This window comes from Podarcis filfolensis (genome assembly GCF_964270895.1).
Source record: "Podarcis filfolensis genome assembly, chromosome: 6".
NCBI lineage: Eukaryota > Metazoa > Chordata > Lepidosauria > Squamata > Lacertidae > Podarcis > Podarcis filfolensis.
In genome coordinates, this window is record NC_139609.1 from 38,579,817 (window position 1) to 38,593,570 (window position 13,754).

General features: G+C 40.2%; 1 protein-coding gene across 1 annotated transcript in view; it reads left to right on the forward strand.

Moving 5' to 3' along the window:
• The window catches only part of JAK1 (Janus kinase 1), a 33,960-nt gene extending 20,229 nt beyond the window's left edge, over window positions 1–13,731 (forward strand). The window contains exons 11-25 of the mRNA XM_083621097.1: window positions 541–730; window positions 1,268–1,374; window positions 2,156–2,296; window positions 3,089–3,176; window positions 3,419–3,546; window positions 3,827–3,962; window positions 5,002–5,153; window positions 5,509–5,659; window positions 6,445–6,539; window positions 7,513–7,705; window positions 8,786–8,910; window positions 9,786–9,958; window positions 10,691–10,808; window positions 12,029–12,139; window positions 12,314–13,731. Coding sequence (XP_083477223.1) covers window positions 541–730; window positions 1,268–1,374; window positions 2,156–2,296; window positions 3,089–3,176; window positions 3,419–3,546; window positions 3,827–3,962; window positions 5,002–5,153; window positions 5,509–5,659; window positions 6,445–6,539; window positions 7,513–7,705; window positions 8,786–8,910; window positions 9,786–9,958; window positions 10,691–10,808; window positions 12,029–12,139; window positions 12,314–12,415 — 2,010 coding nt within the window. The 3' untranslated portion in view covers window positions 12,416–13,731. The remainder of the gene's footprint in view (window positions 1–540; window positions 731–1,267; window positions 1,375–2,155; window positions 2,297–3,088; window positions 3,177–3,418; window positions 3,547–3,826; window positions 3,963–5,001; window positions 5,154–5,508; window positions 5,660–6,444; window positions 6,540–7,512; window positions 7,706–8,785; window positions 8,911–9,785; window positions 9,959–10,690; window positions 10,809–12,028; window positions 12,140–12,313) is intronic.
• The last annotated feature ends 23 nt before the right edge of the window (window positions 13,732–13,754 follow it).

The following is a 13,754-nucleotide window of genomic DNA, read 5'->3' on the forward strand; positions in this document are numbered from 1 at the left end:
GTGACAAATTTAAGCAGACTCCATACTATGTACCTTTCTGCTGTCTGGAAGGTAAACTAGAGACAGGGAGTGGTTGATTAAATAATAATCTAGTTGTGGCGGTTCCTTCTCATCTGTAGTATTTCTACTACCAGTTGGAGTGTGATCTATGTGTAGCTAAAGTATTAATCTGAAATTTTGATGCCAAGGAGTTCTGAAATCATCTGTCATTGTACCTCTCTGATTGACATGGCACTGTTAACTGATCAACTTACATTGGATGGCAAAGCTCTTGATGACATTGTTCCAGATTCTGGCTGAGAAAATACATGTGATGTTTCCTCTCATTATCATACATGTGATGAATCATCCAGGACTCCTTCGTTGTGTCACAAGATAGGATGAAAATGCTTAATCAAATGCTTGATAAACAAACCTCTAGTATGATTTCACTGCATTTACTGGAATCTCCTCAGGAATACATTTAGACCTAATTATTATCTCCATGTTACTTGGGTTTACTTGATGATGATTTATTCTGTCTCCCTTCCTTCCCCACAGCAAATGTTGAACCCTACAAAACAGTACAAGAACTTCCAGATCGAAATGACTAAAGATGGATGTCGTTTACATGGATCTGATCGGTTATTTCTATCTCTGAAGGAGTTGATGGACCATTTAAAAGGACAGATGCTTAGGACAGACAATATAGTCTTCACACTAAAGAAGTGCTGTCAGCCAAAGCCAAGAGGTAGTGTCTTTAAGGTGGTCTTTCAGTAAAGATACTTTACAGAAGTACCGTATTTTTCACTCTATAAGCCGCACCAGACCACAAGACGCACCTAGTTTTTGGAGGAGGAAAACAAGAAAAAAAATATTCTGAATCTCAGAAGCCAGAACAGCAAGAGGGATCGCTGCGCAGTGAAAGCAGCAATCCCTCTTGCTGTTCTGGCTTCTGGGATAGCTGCGCAGCCTGCATTTGCTCCATAAGACGCACACACATTTCCCCTAACTTTTTAGGAGGGAAAAAGTGAGTCATAGAGCAAAAAATACAATATATTTCTCACGGAAAACCTTTAACTTCAACTTGTGTTTCTCATAGAAAAAGTCTGTATCTCATCTAAGCTTTCTGTGTTTTAAGCAGGGCAATGCTGAAGAGTATGTTCAGCATACGTTTTACCTACTACAGTAATATGCCAGTGCTGGCTAATTGCCACTGTTCTGGAAACATCACATGAAGTGGCAAATCTATTTGAAGTATTTTAGTGAACGGTTTTTGTATTTCCAGAAATCTCCAATTTGCTGGTGGCGACAAAGAAATCCCTAGAATGGCAACCAGTCTGCCCGTTAGGACAGCTGAGCTTCCACCGAATCCTTAAAGAAGAAATAATACAAGTAAGTGATCATGACATTTAAACATTTTGTGTTTTATTACTCTTTGATAAATATTAATACCAATGTCTAAGAAAATGGAGGAAAACACTGATCACCTTATCCCAACCTCTGTTGAAATCAGTTGTAAATGTTCAGATTACAATGCACCTTCATGTTTCTGTGGTAACAAAAAGGTTCATTTCCGCCTTCTTAAAATCCTGCAAGTTATTGTATGCACTGCTATTAATCTGTTGCAAAAAAGGATATTCTAATCTATTTTTAGAGAGGGAGCTATGAGTCAAGCTGTTTTTAGGTGAAAGGTTACTCAGATCAGTTTGTTTTAAAGAGGAAGACTTCCTTAATGAGAAATGCATACCACACATGATTCTGTAAAGCATAAAGTAACTTTACTGCAATTTGCAGAACACTCTTGTGACTCCAGAATTCATTTGAGTACAAATGACTTCTTATCAAAGCTGTCCCATCAAACTGACTTGCAGCCTGAGGAAAAGATAGCAACCCAACTGGAATTACTTTTTAGGATTTCAAAATAATTGCATTCATATCTTGTTAGTTTGAAAAAGAAGCCATTGGGCAATATTCTAATTATATCTGTCACGTTGGACTCATTTGATACCAATGCAGAAGACTGATCTCTAGCTTCTTATCTATCAAATGAGTATAGTACAATTAATATACCTCTTGATAATGAAAACCTGATGTGATGTGATGTTCCTTGCAGTTCTAAAGCCAATGGATAAGTATGGCACAATTTCTAACTTGGATTTAAACTATAATTTAGGGTGAACACCTTGGCAGAGGAACAAGAACACAGATTTACTCTGGGGTCCTTAGGTATAAGGAAGATGAGAGCTATCAGGCTGAAAAGGCGATGAAGGTTCTCCTGAAAGTCTTGGACCCCAGTCACAGGCACTTTTCTCTGGTATGTTTCACTTTATGAAATGGCTGCTGTCACTGCTGCTAAGTTTTTATAGGCAGTCTGGAATGCAAGACTATAAATGATTGTCAACCCCATTTGAAATTACGGTTTATAACCTGGGTGAGAGGTCATACAATTGTTTCTGAAGCCACATCAATGCATATTTCCACTTGGGAAGAGATAAAATGCCCATTTATTAAAGGTATTTGTTGAACTGAAACTAGTCTCTTTGTGTGTGAAAGATCCGTCTCATGTTCCCAGTTAGGAATGGGGTGTCCCAAATTTCTGTTAGTAACTGACATTTTATCAGGAAATCTTTCTTTCTTGCCTAGAGGGGAAGATGTGTGTTGCATAGGGGTTTCTCATTTCCTGCGTGTCATTATAGGGTAGAAACAGGAGCTGCATCTTAAGCTACTGCTCCTCTAATGGTGCAGACCAGCAAGTGCTTCTTGGACGGCACATCATTGGAGCTTTAGAAATGCAGCAGACTGCTTCCCTTTGTAAGTCATTAGAAACTGGCAAACCTGTGTTTCTGTTACAGCCACATGAATCACTCCAGGATCTTTCTGTGGCTGCAGGACTTTACATAAAACCTGTTACCTGGGCTGTTGTAATTGGCGAGGGGAATTTTGCTCATGGATAATAACAAACTCAAGCAGTAGTTTAAACATATGCGCATCACTGAACTTGGCTATTGTTTAGGCACTGGCTGTCTGTAGACTTTTACTATTGCTTCTTCCTTTCATAGTTTCGTTGATCTAAAATCTCTGCATTGTCACCCTGTGTGTGTAATAGGCATTTTTTGAGACCGCAAGCATGATGAGGCAGATCTCCCACAAACACATCGTCCTCCTCCATGGAGTTTGTGTCCGTGATGTGGAAAGTAAGTGAAAACTTTTGAGTACTGCTTTTCAAAACGAAGTGGTAGTTGAATTCCTCATCTTAAAACGACACCTCTCTCTCTCTAAATAAAGAAATCAAGTCTGGTGATGCATATGCTTCTAAGTTAAACCTGCCTGAAATATGCCTTGCCTGCAATTTCCCTCTCAATTAAAAATGCATGAAAGAGATTGAAGTATCTGTGCTCTTCCTACACCACTAATTTTTTTCCTGTGCTTGTTGCAGACATTATGGTAGAAGAGTTTGTCGAATTTGGACCTCTGGATCTCTTCATGCACCGCAAGAGCGATCTGCTTACTACTCCTTGGAAATTCAAAGTAGCAAAGCAATTGGCAAGTGCATTGAGCTACCTGGTAAGTCCCAGATGTCATCTACTGGTAGCAATTCTTTCTGCAAGTCTTCCATATCACAAAATGCAACTTGCATTGGCTATGCATTCTGATAAGCCAGTTATGCACACATAGGCTCAGTCAGTCTTGAAGTGAGTGGAAGCTTGCCTTCTGTGAACTCCAGTAATGTTTTGTGAACTGTTGTTCTAAGCACGTTTTTCAGATTATTCAAAAACCGTTTTCAGTGCATTTGGATGCCATTGTCTTAACATGCCAATTTCATGACATTCTCTTATAAATGCAGGAGGACAAAGATCTAGTTCACGGAAACGTTTGCACAAAAAATATACTCTTGGCAAGGGAAGGAATTGACAATGAATATGGACCTTTCATAAAACTGAGCGACCCAGGAATTCCAATAACAGTGCTGTCTAGAAAAGGTATTCTTTTAGAAAATAGTTTTTATCAGAATTGTAAAGAAAACAACCTTACTACCTGTATCATGCATCTGTATATCAATGTGTATGTCTAGAGTGTGTTGGCACTAATTTTCCAAAGAGATGCACTGAGAATAGCTGGCATTGTCCATATCTCAACTAAAGCATCCATGACAGATGGCCTTTCAACTTCTGCTTAAAAAGTCGAACTGCCCTTAATGTTATAATTGGGTTAATATTAGAAGGACTAACTTGCCCACAGCATGGTACTGAATGCCATAACTTAATTGCACACTGGTTGCATTTACATGCTCATATCTAGGCTTTGACCCTCTGCTTGCAGTACTTTGTTCCTCCTTTTGTGTGAGCAAACAGACAAGCCAGTTAAAAAAAAAGTGTTGGAATAACTCTTGATGACGTGCAGCCCTGAAATTTGGTATACATGGGTCCAAGAGGCCAAAATTACTGGGGTTTGTTTTTTTTTAAAATGTTATATTTATACACCCTTCTTGCAATATAGGGCACTCAAAGGACACCTCAAAATGGGCAGATTGTTTACACATTGACTAAGAATGATGTGCATATATAGATCAAGATCCCTTGAATACTAGAAAAGTAAAAAAAACCAAGATTTAGCAAGTTTCTCCCTAGAAACAAGAGGGCAATAAATGAATCTTCAAGTGACTCAGGTACTTCAAGGCTGTTCGCACAGCTGAAATATGGCAGATACATAGAATTGTAGATTGGAAGCGACCACATGGGCCATGTTCAACCATCTGCAATGAAGGGTTTTTTTTTGCCCGATGTGGGGTTCAAACCCACACCCGTTCCGTAACTGCTTCCAGATTCTTTCCTTCCGTGTATTTTCTCTATAGGAGTGGCTATTTCTATTAATAGTTCTGTGCTTACGTTAAAAGTGAGTCTCCTCAATGTACACTTACCCCCCCAAAAAAAGTAGTTTAAAAAGGAACATGTATTTAAGCAACCAATACCATGACTAGCTTCAAAACCGTTTTCACCTCATTTTTTTGTTTCCTCCCAGAATGTGTTGAGCGCATCCCTTGGCTTGCACCAGAATGTGTAGAAGACTCAAAAAAATTAAGTGTGGCTGCTGATAAGTGGAGCTTTGGTACAACACTGTGGGAAATTTGCTACAATGGAGAAGTGCCACTTAAAGACAAGACATTAGCAGAGGTAAGGCCTGGGTGGCTGTGGCGTGGCAGCGTGAAGGTATCCCTTTCTTACTATATTTTGCCTTTTGTGGAAATACATTTTTAGCTCTCTTGTAGAAAGCGTGTAGGGCAAGTGGAGATGTCAGCCGAATAACCTTTTCGTAGAACGCAGTAGAGTTTTACAAACAGAAGCCACGTTCTGAGTAGCCTAATTAAACCCCAGTGGGGTTTTGCAAAACCTCAGTCCACTGCTAAGAGCTCCCCTACAAAAGGATATTTCCTGCTGGAAGGCAGCCTTTTTTGAAACTTGGGGTGTGAAAGAAGGCATGTTTCCTAGCTCTATGAATAACGCAGGTGTCTCCCATCCAATCTTGCAGAAGGAGAGGTTTTATGAAGGGCATTTCACACTTCCAGTCCCATCCTGCAAGGAGCTGGCTGACCTGATGAAGCAGTGCATGCACTATGACCCCAGCCAGAGACCATTCTTCAGAGCAATCATGCGAGACATCAACAAGCTAGAAGAACAAAGTAAGTAATCTATTTTGCTTATTTCCCCTCTTCATTGTCAGTTTTATTTTCTTTGCTCTGTGGGATACATTAACATTAATGAATTTGCAAACATCTTGATGGCAGTATAAAAAAGCCATATATAGTCCCCTGCAGGCACAGAAGGGATTTGCTGTTCAGAAAGTAAGATAGTTACCAAGATGGCTCTATACATAAAAATCTGCAACCCGACACTGTTTGGGATTGCCGTTGTCATGGAATATTGTTTGTGTTACAGTAGTTATGGAAGCATCCAGGGTGACGTAAGGGTAGAGCTGTCAAGCTCTGCCGCACCATCAGTTCCTGTGTATTAATGATTATTTTGCCGGTGTTAACACCCCTCCGATAGCCCTTAGTATACACTGAGAGGTTGTGTGTAGTCGTCTTCCCACACCTTGTGCTATGATTCTGCTTGCCTTGGTGAGAGTGTGGTTGGCTCTCAGCTAGGAATAAGACGACAAGGTTTACTCTGCAAGTTCAGAATGGAGCGGGTGACTGCTAATCCCTGCCCTCAGATATTGCCAGCTTCTCTTTGCAGTTTAACTCCCTCGTTTCTAAAGCAATCGTCCATCTTCTAGGAAGATTTTCACTGGGGCCAATGATTTAGAGGAAGATACACAAATGTTAGGAATCTGCAGTTTGACAGAACATTCTGCAAGGTGATGGGGTCTGTTGAAATGCAAAGTAAGCGTATGTAAAAATAGATTTGAAAATTTAAAGGGTAAAAGTACTCATTTGTACCACACTAATATTCTTACCTGTGTCAGATCCTGATATCGTCTCGGAGAAGAAGCCTAATGCGGAGATTGATCCTACCATTTTTGAGAAACGCTTCTTGAAGCGCATTCGAGACTTAGGCGAGGTATGTTTACTTCTATTGCTGCTGCCCAGTATTTTTTGAAGATTTGGCACTGAGGTGCTGTACAAGGTGCTTCCCCTTTTGCACCTGTAGTCATAGTGTGCTGAAACATAGATGGCTTGTATGTTTATTGTGATCATTCAGCATTGTGTTCCTTCTATTGTTTTTAGAGATGGAAATAACGTGTTAAGTCAGCCCATTTCTCTGTGCAGGGTAATGGATTTGTTCATATGTTTATAGAGCAAGTGAAGTGTGGAATATTCCCTTCTGACAGAAGTAAATATGCATAGGGCTCCAAAAGCAGCACAGAGTGCAAAGGGCAAGGTTTCTGAGTAGAGATATGCCTTAGCTCAAACCTGCCTGGGAGTCGCACCTCCCTTGGTGTAAGTTCCAGGCCCCCCATTTTACTTGTAGCAAACACTTCAGTGAGAGAAAGCACCTCACACACGTTTTATAGACATTCTGTTTATTGCTTGACATCTGTGGTAGCTAAATAACACCATCTGGAAGGCCACAACTCCCATCTGCACCATCCAACATAGTTCAGCGCCACCTGGAGGGCTACAGGTTAGCCACCCCTGCTTTCGTATGTTCAGTAGATATGTTCTGGTATTGCAAAGAGGGACTGAAGCAGATACCCAGAAGCGCCCAGTATGGAGTGATTTTTAGTCCATAAGAGTTAAGTGATTGTACGAAGAACCACAGATCCACTAAGCAATAAAGCCAGAAGCAGATTCAAAAGTCTGTAAAAGAAACCTAGCAGGGATTTGGTTCCTATTCATTTTTCTTCTGTGGAACTTCTGAATAGTGGAGGTCACCCCGTTATTGCAGTGATAGCTGATCACGAATGCAGCCTATCACTGGGTATCATTGAAACATTCTCCTAGGTGAAGTAGCTGCCTCGTTTTCTCTTTCTTTTGCAAAGCAAGTGTGTGGTGGCTGACCATGGTTTTTTTTATTTTCTTTTTGAAATTAGGGCCATTTTGGAAAAGTTGAACTCTGCAGGTACGACCCTGAGGGTGATAATACTGGAGAACAAGTGGCGGTAAAGTCACTGAAACCTGACTGTGGTGGGAACCATATTGCTGAGCTAAAGAAAGAAATTGAAATCCTGAGGAAACTTTATCATGAAAACATTGTGAAATACAAAGGAATCTGCACCGAAGACGGTAAGTCCTGGAAGTCCTGAAAATGTTTTCAGTTTTCCTGTTTGCTTTTAAATTATCCATTTTCCCTCCAGACATCTTTAGGAAGAGACCAATTACTAAATTCTAGCAATACAATACACTTCTGCCTTAATCCCATTGAAAACATTGTGACATAACTAGTGATGAGCAAGCCTAATTTTCCATCTCTATCCAGGACTCTAGACTGCAACAGATTTTTGAAAAGGAAAAAGATAATAAAAATTTAGGTCCTATTGCAATTATAATCCTCCCTACTGCCGCTTTTCACTGTTCTCTTAAATTAAAGCAGTGGTGATTATGAGGGCGGGCACTGAGGGCCACAGCATTATCCTAAGGCCCTGAATTTTCACTTTCTTGGCGGCTTGGCCAGGGCTGTTGCTACGGCAGCACTTGGGAGCCTTAATGGAGGACCTGGTGCAAATTCTTTCCAGAGCTGTTGCTGTTTTGTACTTGTTAAAAAAACGGCGTGGTGCAAGGAGGTTGGCACTAGGGCCATAACAAAATGAGCCTGAACTTTTCGAGTTCCGGCAGTCCAAGACTCCCTCTAGTTTTTTAACAGCTTCAGTTCCAAAATTCAGTGCTGTCGCTAACCATAACTAAAAGTGTTGTTTTTGACCAGCAGCTTCTGAATTGCTTCTTGGAAATGGTTACTGACTGTGAGAAAAGATTGACGCCTCTCTGGGCGTTGCATTTGTATGTATGCGGAGTGCAACACTTAGTTGCCTTGCATTACCTAGAGTAAACTTTTTTTATGCAGCAGACCTGCATTTGTTACTGCTGCCCCTCGCAACACTTATCCAGCGGCAGGTAGGGTGAGGGGAAGGCACGTACTTCATAGCAAGGAAGACCCCCTCTTCTTGCCTCACAGCTTACAGAGCTAGCGAGGAAGCCATCTTGGTTGCTCATCTTGTGGCCCCTCCCCTCCCAGCTTTCCCTGGAAGTTGCCTGTGTGTTGGCATGCGGGAGCCAAGATGTTACCATACCACCACTGGCTGGACTCACTGTATAATAGGCGTTGACTCTGAAAATGGCTTGAGATAATTTTGGCTTTCTTGATCAAAGGTGGAAATGGAATTAAGCTGATCATGGAGTTTCTTCCTTCTGGAAGCCTAAAGGAATATCTTCCGCTAAACAAGAATAAAATCGGTCTGAAACAGCAATTGAAATACGCTGTACAAATCTGCAAGGTAATGCTGTACATATTTTAATATCTAAGTTGTAGCAGTAGGTGTCTTGATGTTTAATTTTCATTCATGTGCTCAGTATTGAAATATCTGTTTAAAATCATAATGCATGAATTTGGGGGGAGGGTTGTTAGCTTTTTGAAAAAAATAATTTATTTCACATTTCCATCCCAGTTAAGGCCAGCCTTTCAGTTGCAATAAAAATGCAAGAACAAACCAACGGAGCAAAACGGCTAATAAAAGCTAATAGGACAGCAGCCATAAGCAGCTTGGATAAATGCAAAAAGTATTTAGGGGTTGCTTAAAAGGCAAGTTCCTGGGGGAGGGACAGAGTCCACAAGTGTGGGGGCACCAGTTAGTGACCTTGGTGATGGCAGGATACAGGTCCCTTGAATCCGACTTTGGGGTTTAAGGAGCTTTAAGGTGTGTGTAGCTGGCTCTTCATACAACCTGATACCAAACCATGTATATCCTTCACTTTATCTCTGCTCCCAGTTTCTTACCTTTAATGTGCCCCATGTTTTATGCGGTGAATGACTTCATTTATGAAAGCTGAAAACGATGTTGAAAATGACTTTGTATTAAAGTGAGCTTTGTTGCTAATTTTCTCTCTGGCTAAATTATATGTAACCAAGCAGCAGCAGAAAAAAGAGAGGACTTTTTAGAAAAAGTAAAAAAGAGCCTAAGGCCTAGGGATTTAGTTCCAAAACTCTAGCTGGTTCTGTAGGAGGTTGAGACTGAGCACTGAAAAGCTTACCAAACAGAAGGATTGGGTGTACAAATTCTAAAGAACATTGTTAGAGGTGCTTGAGGTAGAAAGCAATTAATTGCAAGAGAATGAAACAATACTTGAAATTTTGTGTGTCTTCAACCATCAGGGAATGGACTACTTGGGATCTCAACAGTATGTTCATCGAGACTTAGCTGCAAGGAATGTTCTAGTTGAAAATGAACAGAGAGTGAAGATTGGGGACTTCGGGCTAACCAAAGCAATTGAGACGGATAAGGAATATTACAAAGTCAATGATGAAAAAGACAGCCCTGTGTTCTGGTAAGGAAGAGAGAGAGATATATAGTGACAAGCTAGTAAGTTTTTGCTGCAAGAGATATTATTTTTCGCTGAAACTGCACTGTGTGTCACTATGGATTATCCTCATGGTAGGTGTTATCAATAAGTAATGGGAGGTTTTAACTTGATAATGATCACTTGACCATAAGAAAGGGTTCTTGTATTGCATTTTCTAGTTAAAGAGCAGTCTGACAGGTGGTGACATGTACATATATTTATTGATGCATTTTATGCTTACATTTGTGGTTAGGTATAGGAATTACTTGCAAAACTGTAATGTGGCTGTAGTTGTCTTTGCCTGAAAACAGACATAGGCTGGATCTATATTGATCTGGAAAACACTATTTAAAAAGGAGTATAAGCTCTCAATGCAATTTTACATTGACGATGGCTCACTGCTCTACAGCGTCTTCTGGTGTCACATTTTTATAACACGTTTTTAATGTTTTAACTGACCAGTGTAGATTAGTCCTTACTTTGATACTTGTTTCTCTTTACAATCTTCTCTTACCTTTAATTATTTCAATATTTGTTTGTTTCTTGTTTGTTCAATTGATGCATAATACGTCTGTGTGAAGCATATGGCGTCATCTTAGTTTCTGTTGCGACGGCAACATCACTATCCAGAATTCCACTATTTAATGATGCAAAGTGAGTTTTGGCTTTTGTGCCGCAGTTGTACCAAAAGTAAATGAAAGCGTTATATGGTTACAGGTATGCTCCTGAATGCTTACTGCAGAGCAAATTCTACATTGCTTCAGACGTCTGGTCTTTTGGAGTCACCCTCTATGAGCTACTGACCTATTGTGATCCTGCATGCAGTCCAATGGCAGTAAGTAGCTGTGAAAGGAAAAGTTCTTTCCCATATGCTTTTTTCCAAAATAAGAGTCAAGTGTGTGTAAGTGCTTTAAGGGGTCCTTTCCCCCCTTAATCTTTAAAAGTCCCAGATTTCAGGGCAGTTACGTTTGTGCATACATGGATAATACTGCATTTAGGGGAATGTTGTTCACTGTCTGAAAACGATCCCCACCCCCGAAGCACTTATGAAACTCCTAAGCTTAAGTTGGGATGAAATGAAAGGATGAACATACGACCTTTTATTTGATGAAAATGATCATACTTTATATAGCTGGTCCCACGATTTCTGATTGAAACTAGTTATTTATATTCACAGGAGAACCGTTACTACTTCTAGGTTGTCTAGGGATCTTAAGAAAGCAATTTGATATATAGCCAGTGCTTTTTTTCCTAGACAAATAGGTGTCAGTACTCACCATGAAGTTGTTACAGTAAGTGCCACACAAAAAGAGGTGCGGATACTGCGTAGCCTGCAGTACCCCCTGGGGAAAAAAAGCACTGGATATAGTCATTATAAAATTGGGTTACTAGTAGGCAAATTCTTAAACTTCTCTCCAAGCACAGGCTCCCTGTAATTTAAAGTAGTGCTGAGCTTGACCTGGAGAAGGACACTTTCTTCTCATTTTTGTCTCATGAGACAAAGATGTAATACACACACACACAATTTTGGGAAATTTCACTTTAGGGTCCATCCTTTGCAAAGATGTGAAACTGTTCCTAAGGGGTTGCGCGTCCCAATCCTTGGGTAACTAGACACAACAAGTCAACAAAAGAGGGAAGGAGGGGTTCATTCAATAAACTGAAGCCTGGGTTCTGCCAGTTTCAATCTCCCCAGGTTTCTGTAATCCACATTGGTCTCTACAGCAAAGCTGACTTGCTTGCTTTTGTTTGCATTCCATTTATTGTAACCCTCCGCCCCAGTGCCCATGCTCCCTCCCCTTCTACCTATGTACAACCCAACATTGCTGGTCTTTGGAATGGCAGCTGTGCATGCATACATATCCCAACTATTCCCCCCATCGTTAACCTCTCTTCACCCACCTCCAAACCAATAGTCCAAGGTTCTGCTACCTATCTTTGGGCCCTTGTCATCAAGCAGGCACCACTCCTACCCTCTCCCTTGACTCTTGCACCCAGCCGTACCCTTTTACTAATAGAAAAATAAGATTAAACGTGGGTTTTCATAATTTACAGGAATTCCTGAATATGATTGGACCAACTCAAGGCCAGATGACAGTGACACGGCTTGTGCGGGTATTAGGAGAAGGCAAACGTTTGCCATGTCCTAAAAATTGCCCACCAGAGGTAAGGCATTAAGAATTATATGCATCGTCTTGTGTTGGGCAAATTCCCATCAGCTTGATGTTTATGAGCTTTCACAGGAAAAAGCTCTTTTAATCACAATTTGTATATGTAGACACAAACTTAATGTCGGAATCTTTCGGTGTGTAAGCATAACGTACCGTTTTCATTTACTAGGTTAACCAACTGATGGGGAAATGTTGGGTTCAAGACCCAGGTGAGCGGACAAGCTTTCACAATCTGATTCAAGGATTTGAAGCACTTATCAACAAAATGTAACCCATGCATTTTATACTTGCCACTTAAATGTTTTGAAAAGTGTACAAGGCCTTTTTATTACCTAGTGTAATTTTGTACTTTGGTAATGTTGTGTCTGAAAAGGGTTTTTCTGTTTGAGTAGCCAACACATGAGTCCGATGAGCAGCAGAGAACATTGCTGAGCATTTTGCCAGTTTATATATCTGTGCCAACAGGGTCTACCTGTAGGATCTCAGCTGCTGGGCCAAGTACTTTTGAGGGAGGAAAAAAATCTTTTAAGTCTACTGTTAAGTGATATGTGCCTATACAAAGTTTGAATCATGTATTATTAGAGTGCAAAAGATGATTTCCAAACAGTGTAGTGGCTGTCATTACAGTACAAAATGTTAAATCATGGCAGATAAATAGAAATGTTCTTGACAGCATTCAAAAATGAACATTAAGGAGGTGTGCTAGATAACTTTGGTTGGAACCCAACACCAGTTTTGTCCTACACACAAAGGGACTTTGGATCTGTGCCACACATCCCAAGCTACTTTTTGAGCTTGCATCAACTCGCAAAAGCGGGTTGTGTTCAGCAAAGCTGAAGTAACTCCTGTCATCGCAGCATTGTTTCTCCCTCTTGATATATATTTGTAGCATTTGCTTTTAGTATATTCATTAAAATCCAGACACCATTGGCACTTTGTCCTGGAGCATTCTGATCTAGTCCAAAATTTCTACATCACAGAAGTCAGTCCTTCTCATATTTTCCTTCTCTTTTAAAAGGAAAACTCTATAATCTTAGGGGTGCAAAAATAATGCCAGGGGAAAGACCACTGAAGCATGACAACATTTGGGGTTTTTATTGGGTAACAGATTGCAAGTGACAATTAAGCAGAATAGTGAGTTTTGAAGACATTTCCAGCAAGGCTGAATGGTGCATGGATTTTAATGCGCACTCTGTAAATGAAGATATTACAAGAGATAACATATACCAACCTGGAGTGGATGTACATTATTCCTGCATTGTGCACTTGCTATAAAAGAAGTAGGATTCAGTATGTTCTGCAATGAAGAGAGAGTCATGTACAAGCTCTGGGGCCAGAATGCATGCATTGCCTTACTCTGTGAATTTGCTTGTCTTAACAGATAGAAGACTAATTTGGAGGCTAGTCTTTTCCTAAAGTCAGATATTGCTTTTCAGGAATTATTCAGAATTTGCAATAATGTAATGTGTAACAAATTAGAAATGCTATCAAGTAAAGAACCCTCTTGCAAATACTGCCTGTTTCCCCCCACTGTACTCTGTATGCACTTTGTTATTCTTTATAAAAAATAAAGATTTTATGAATTAATATTAATGCATTGCCTTCATTCG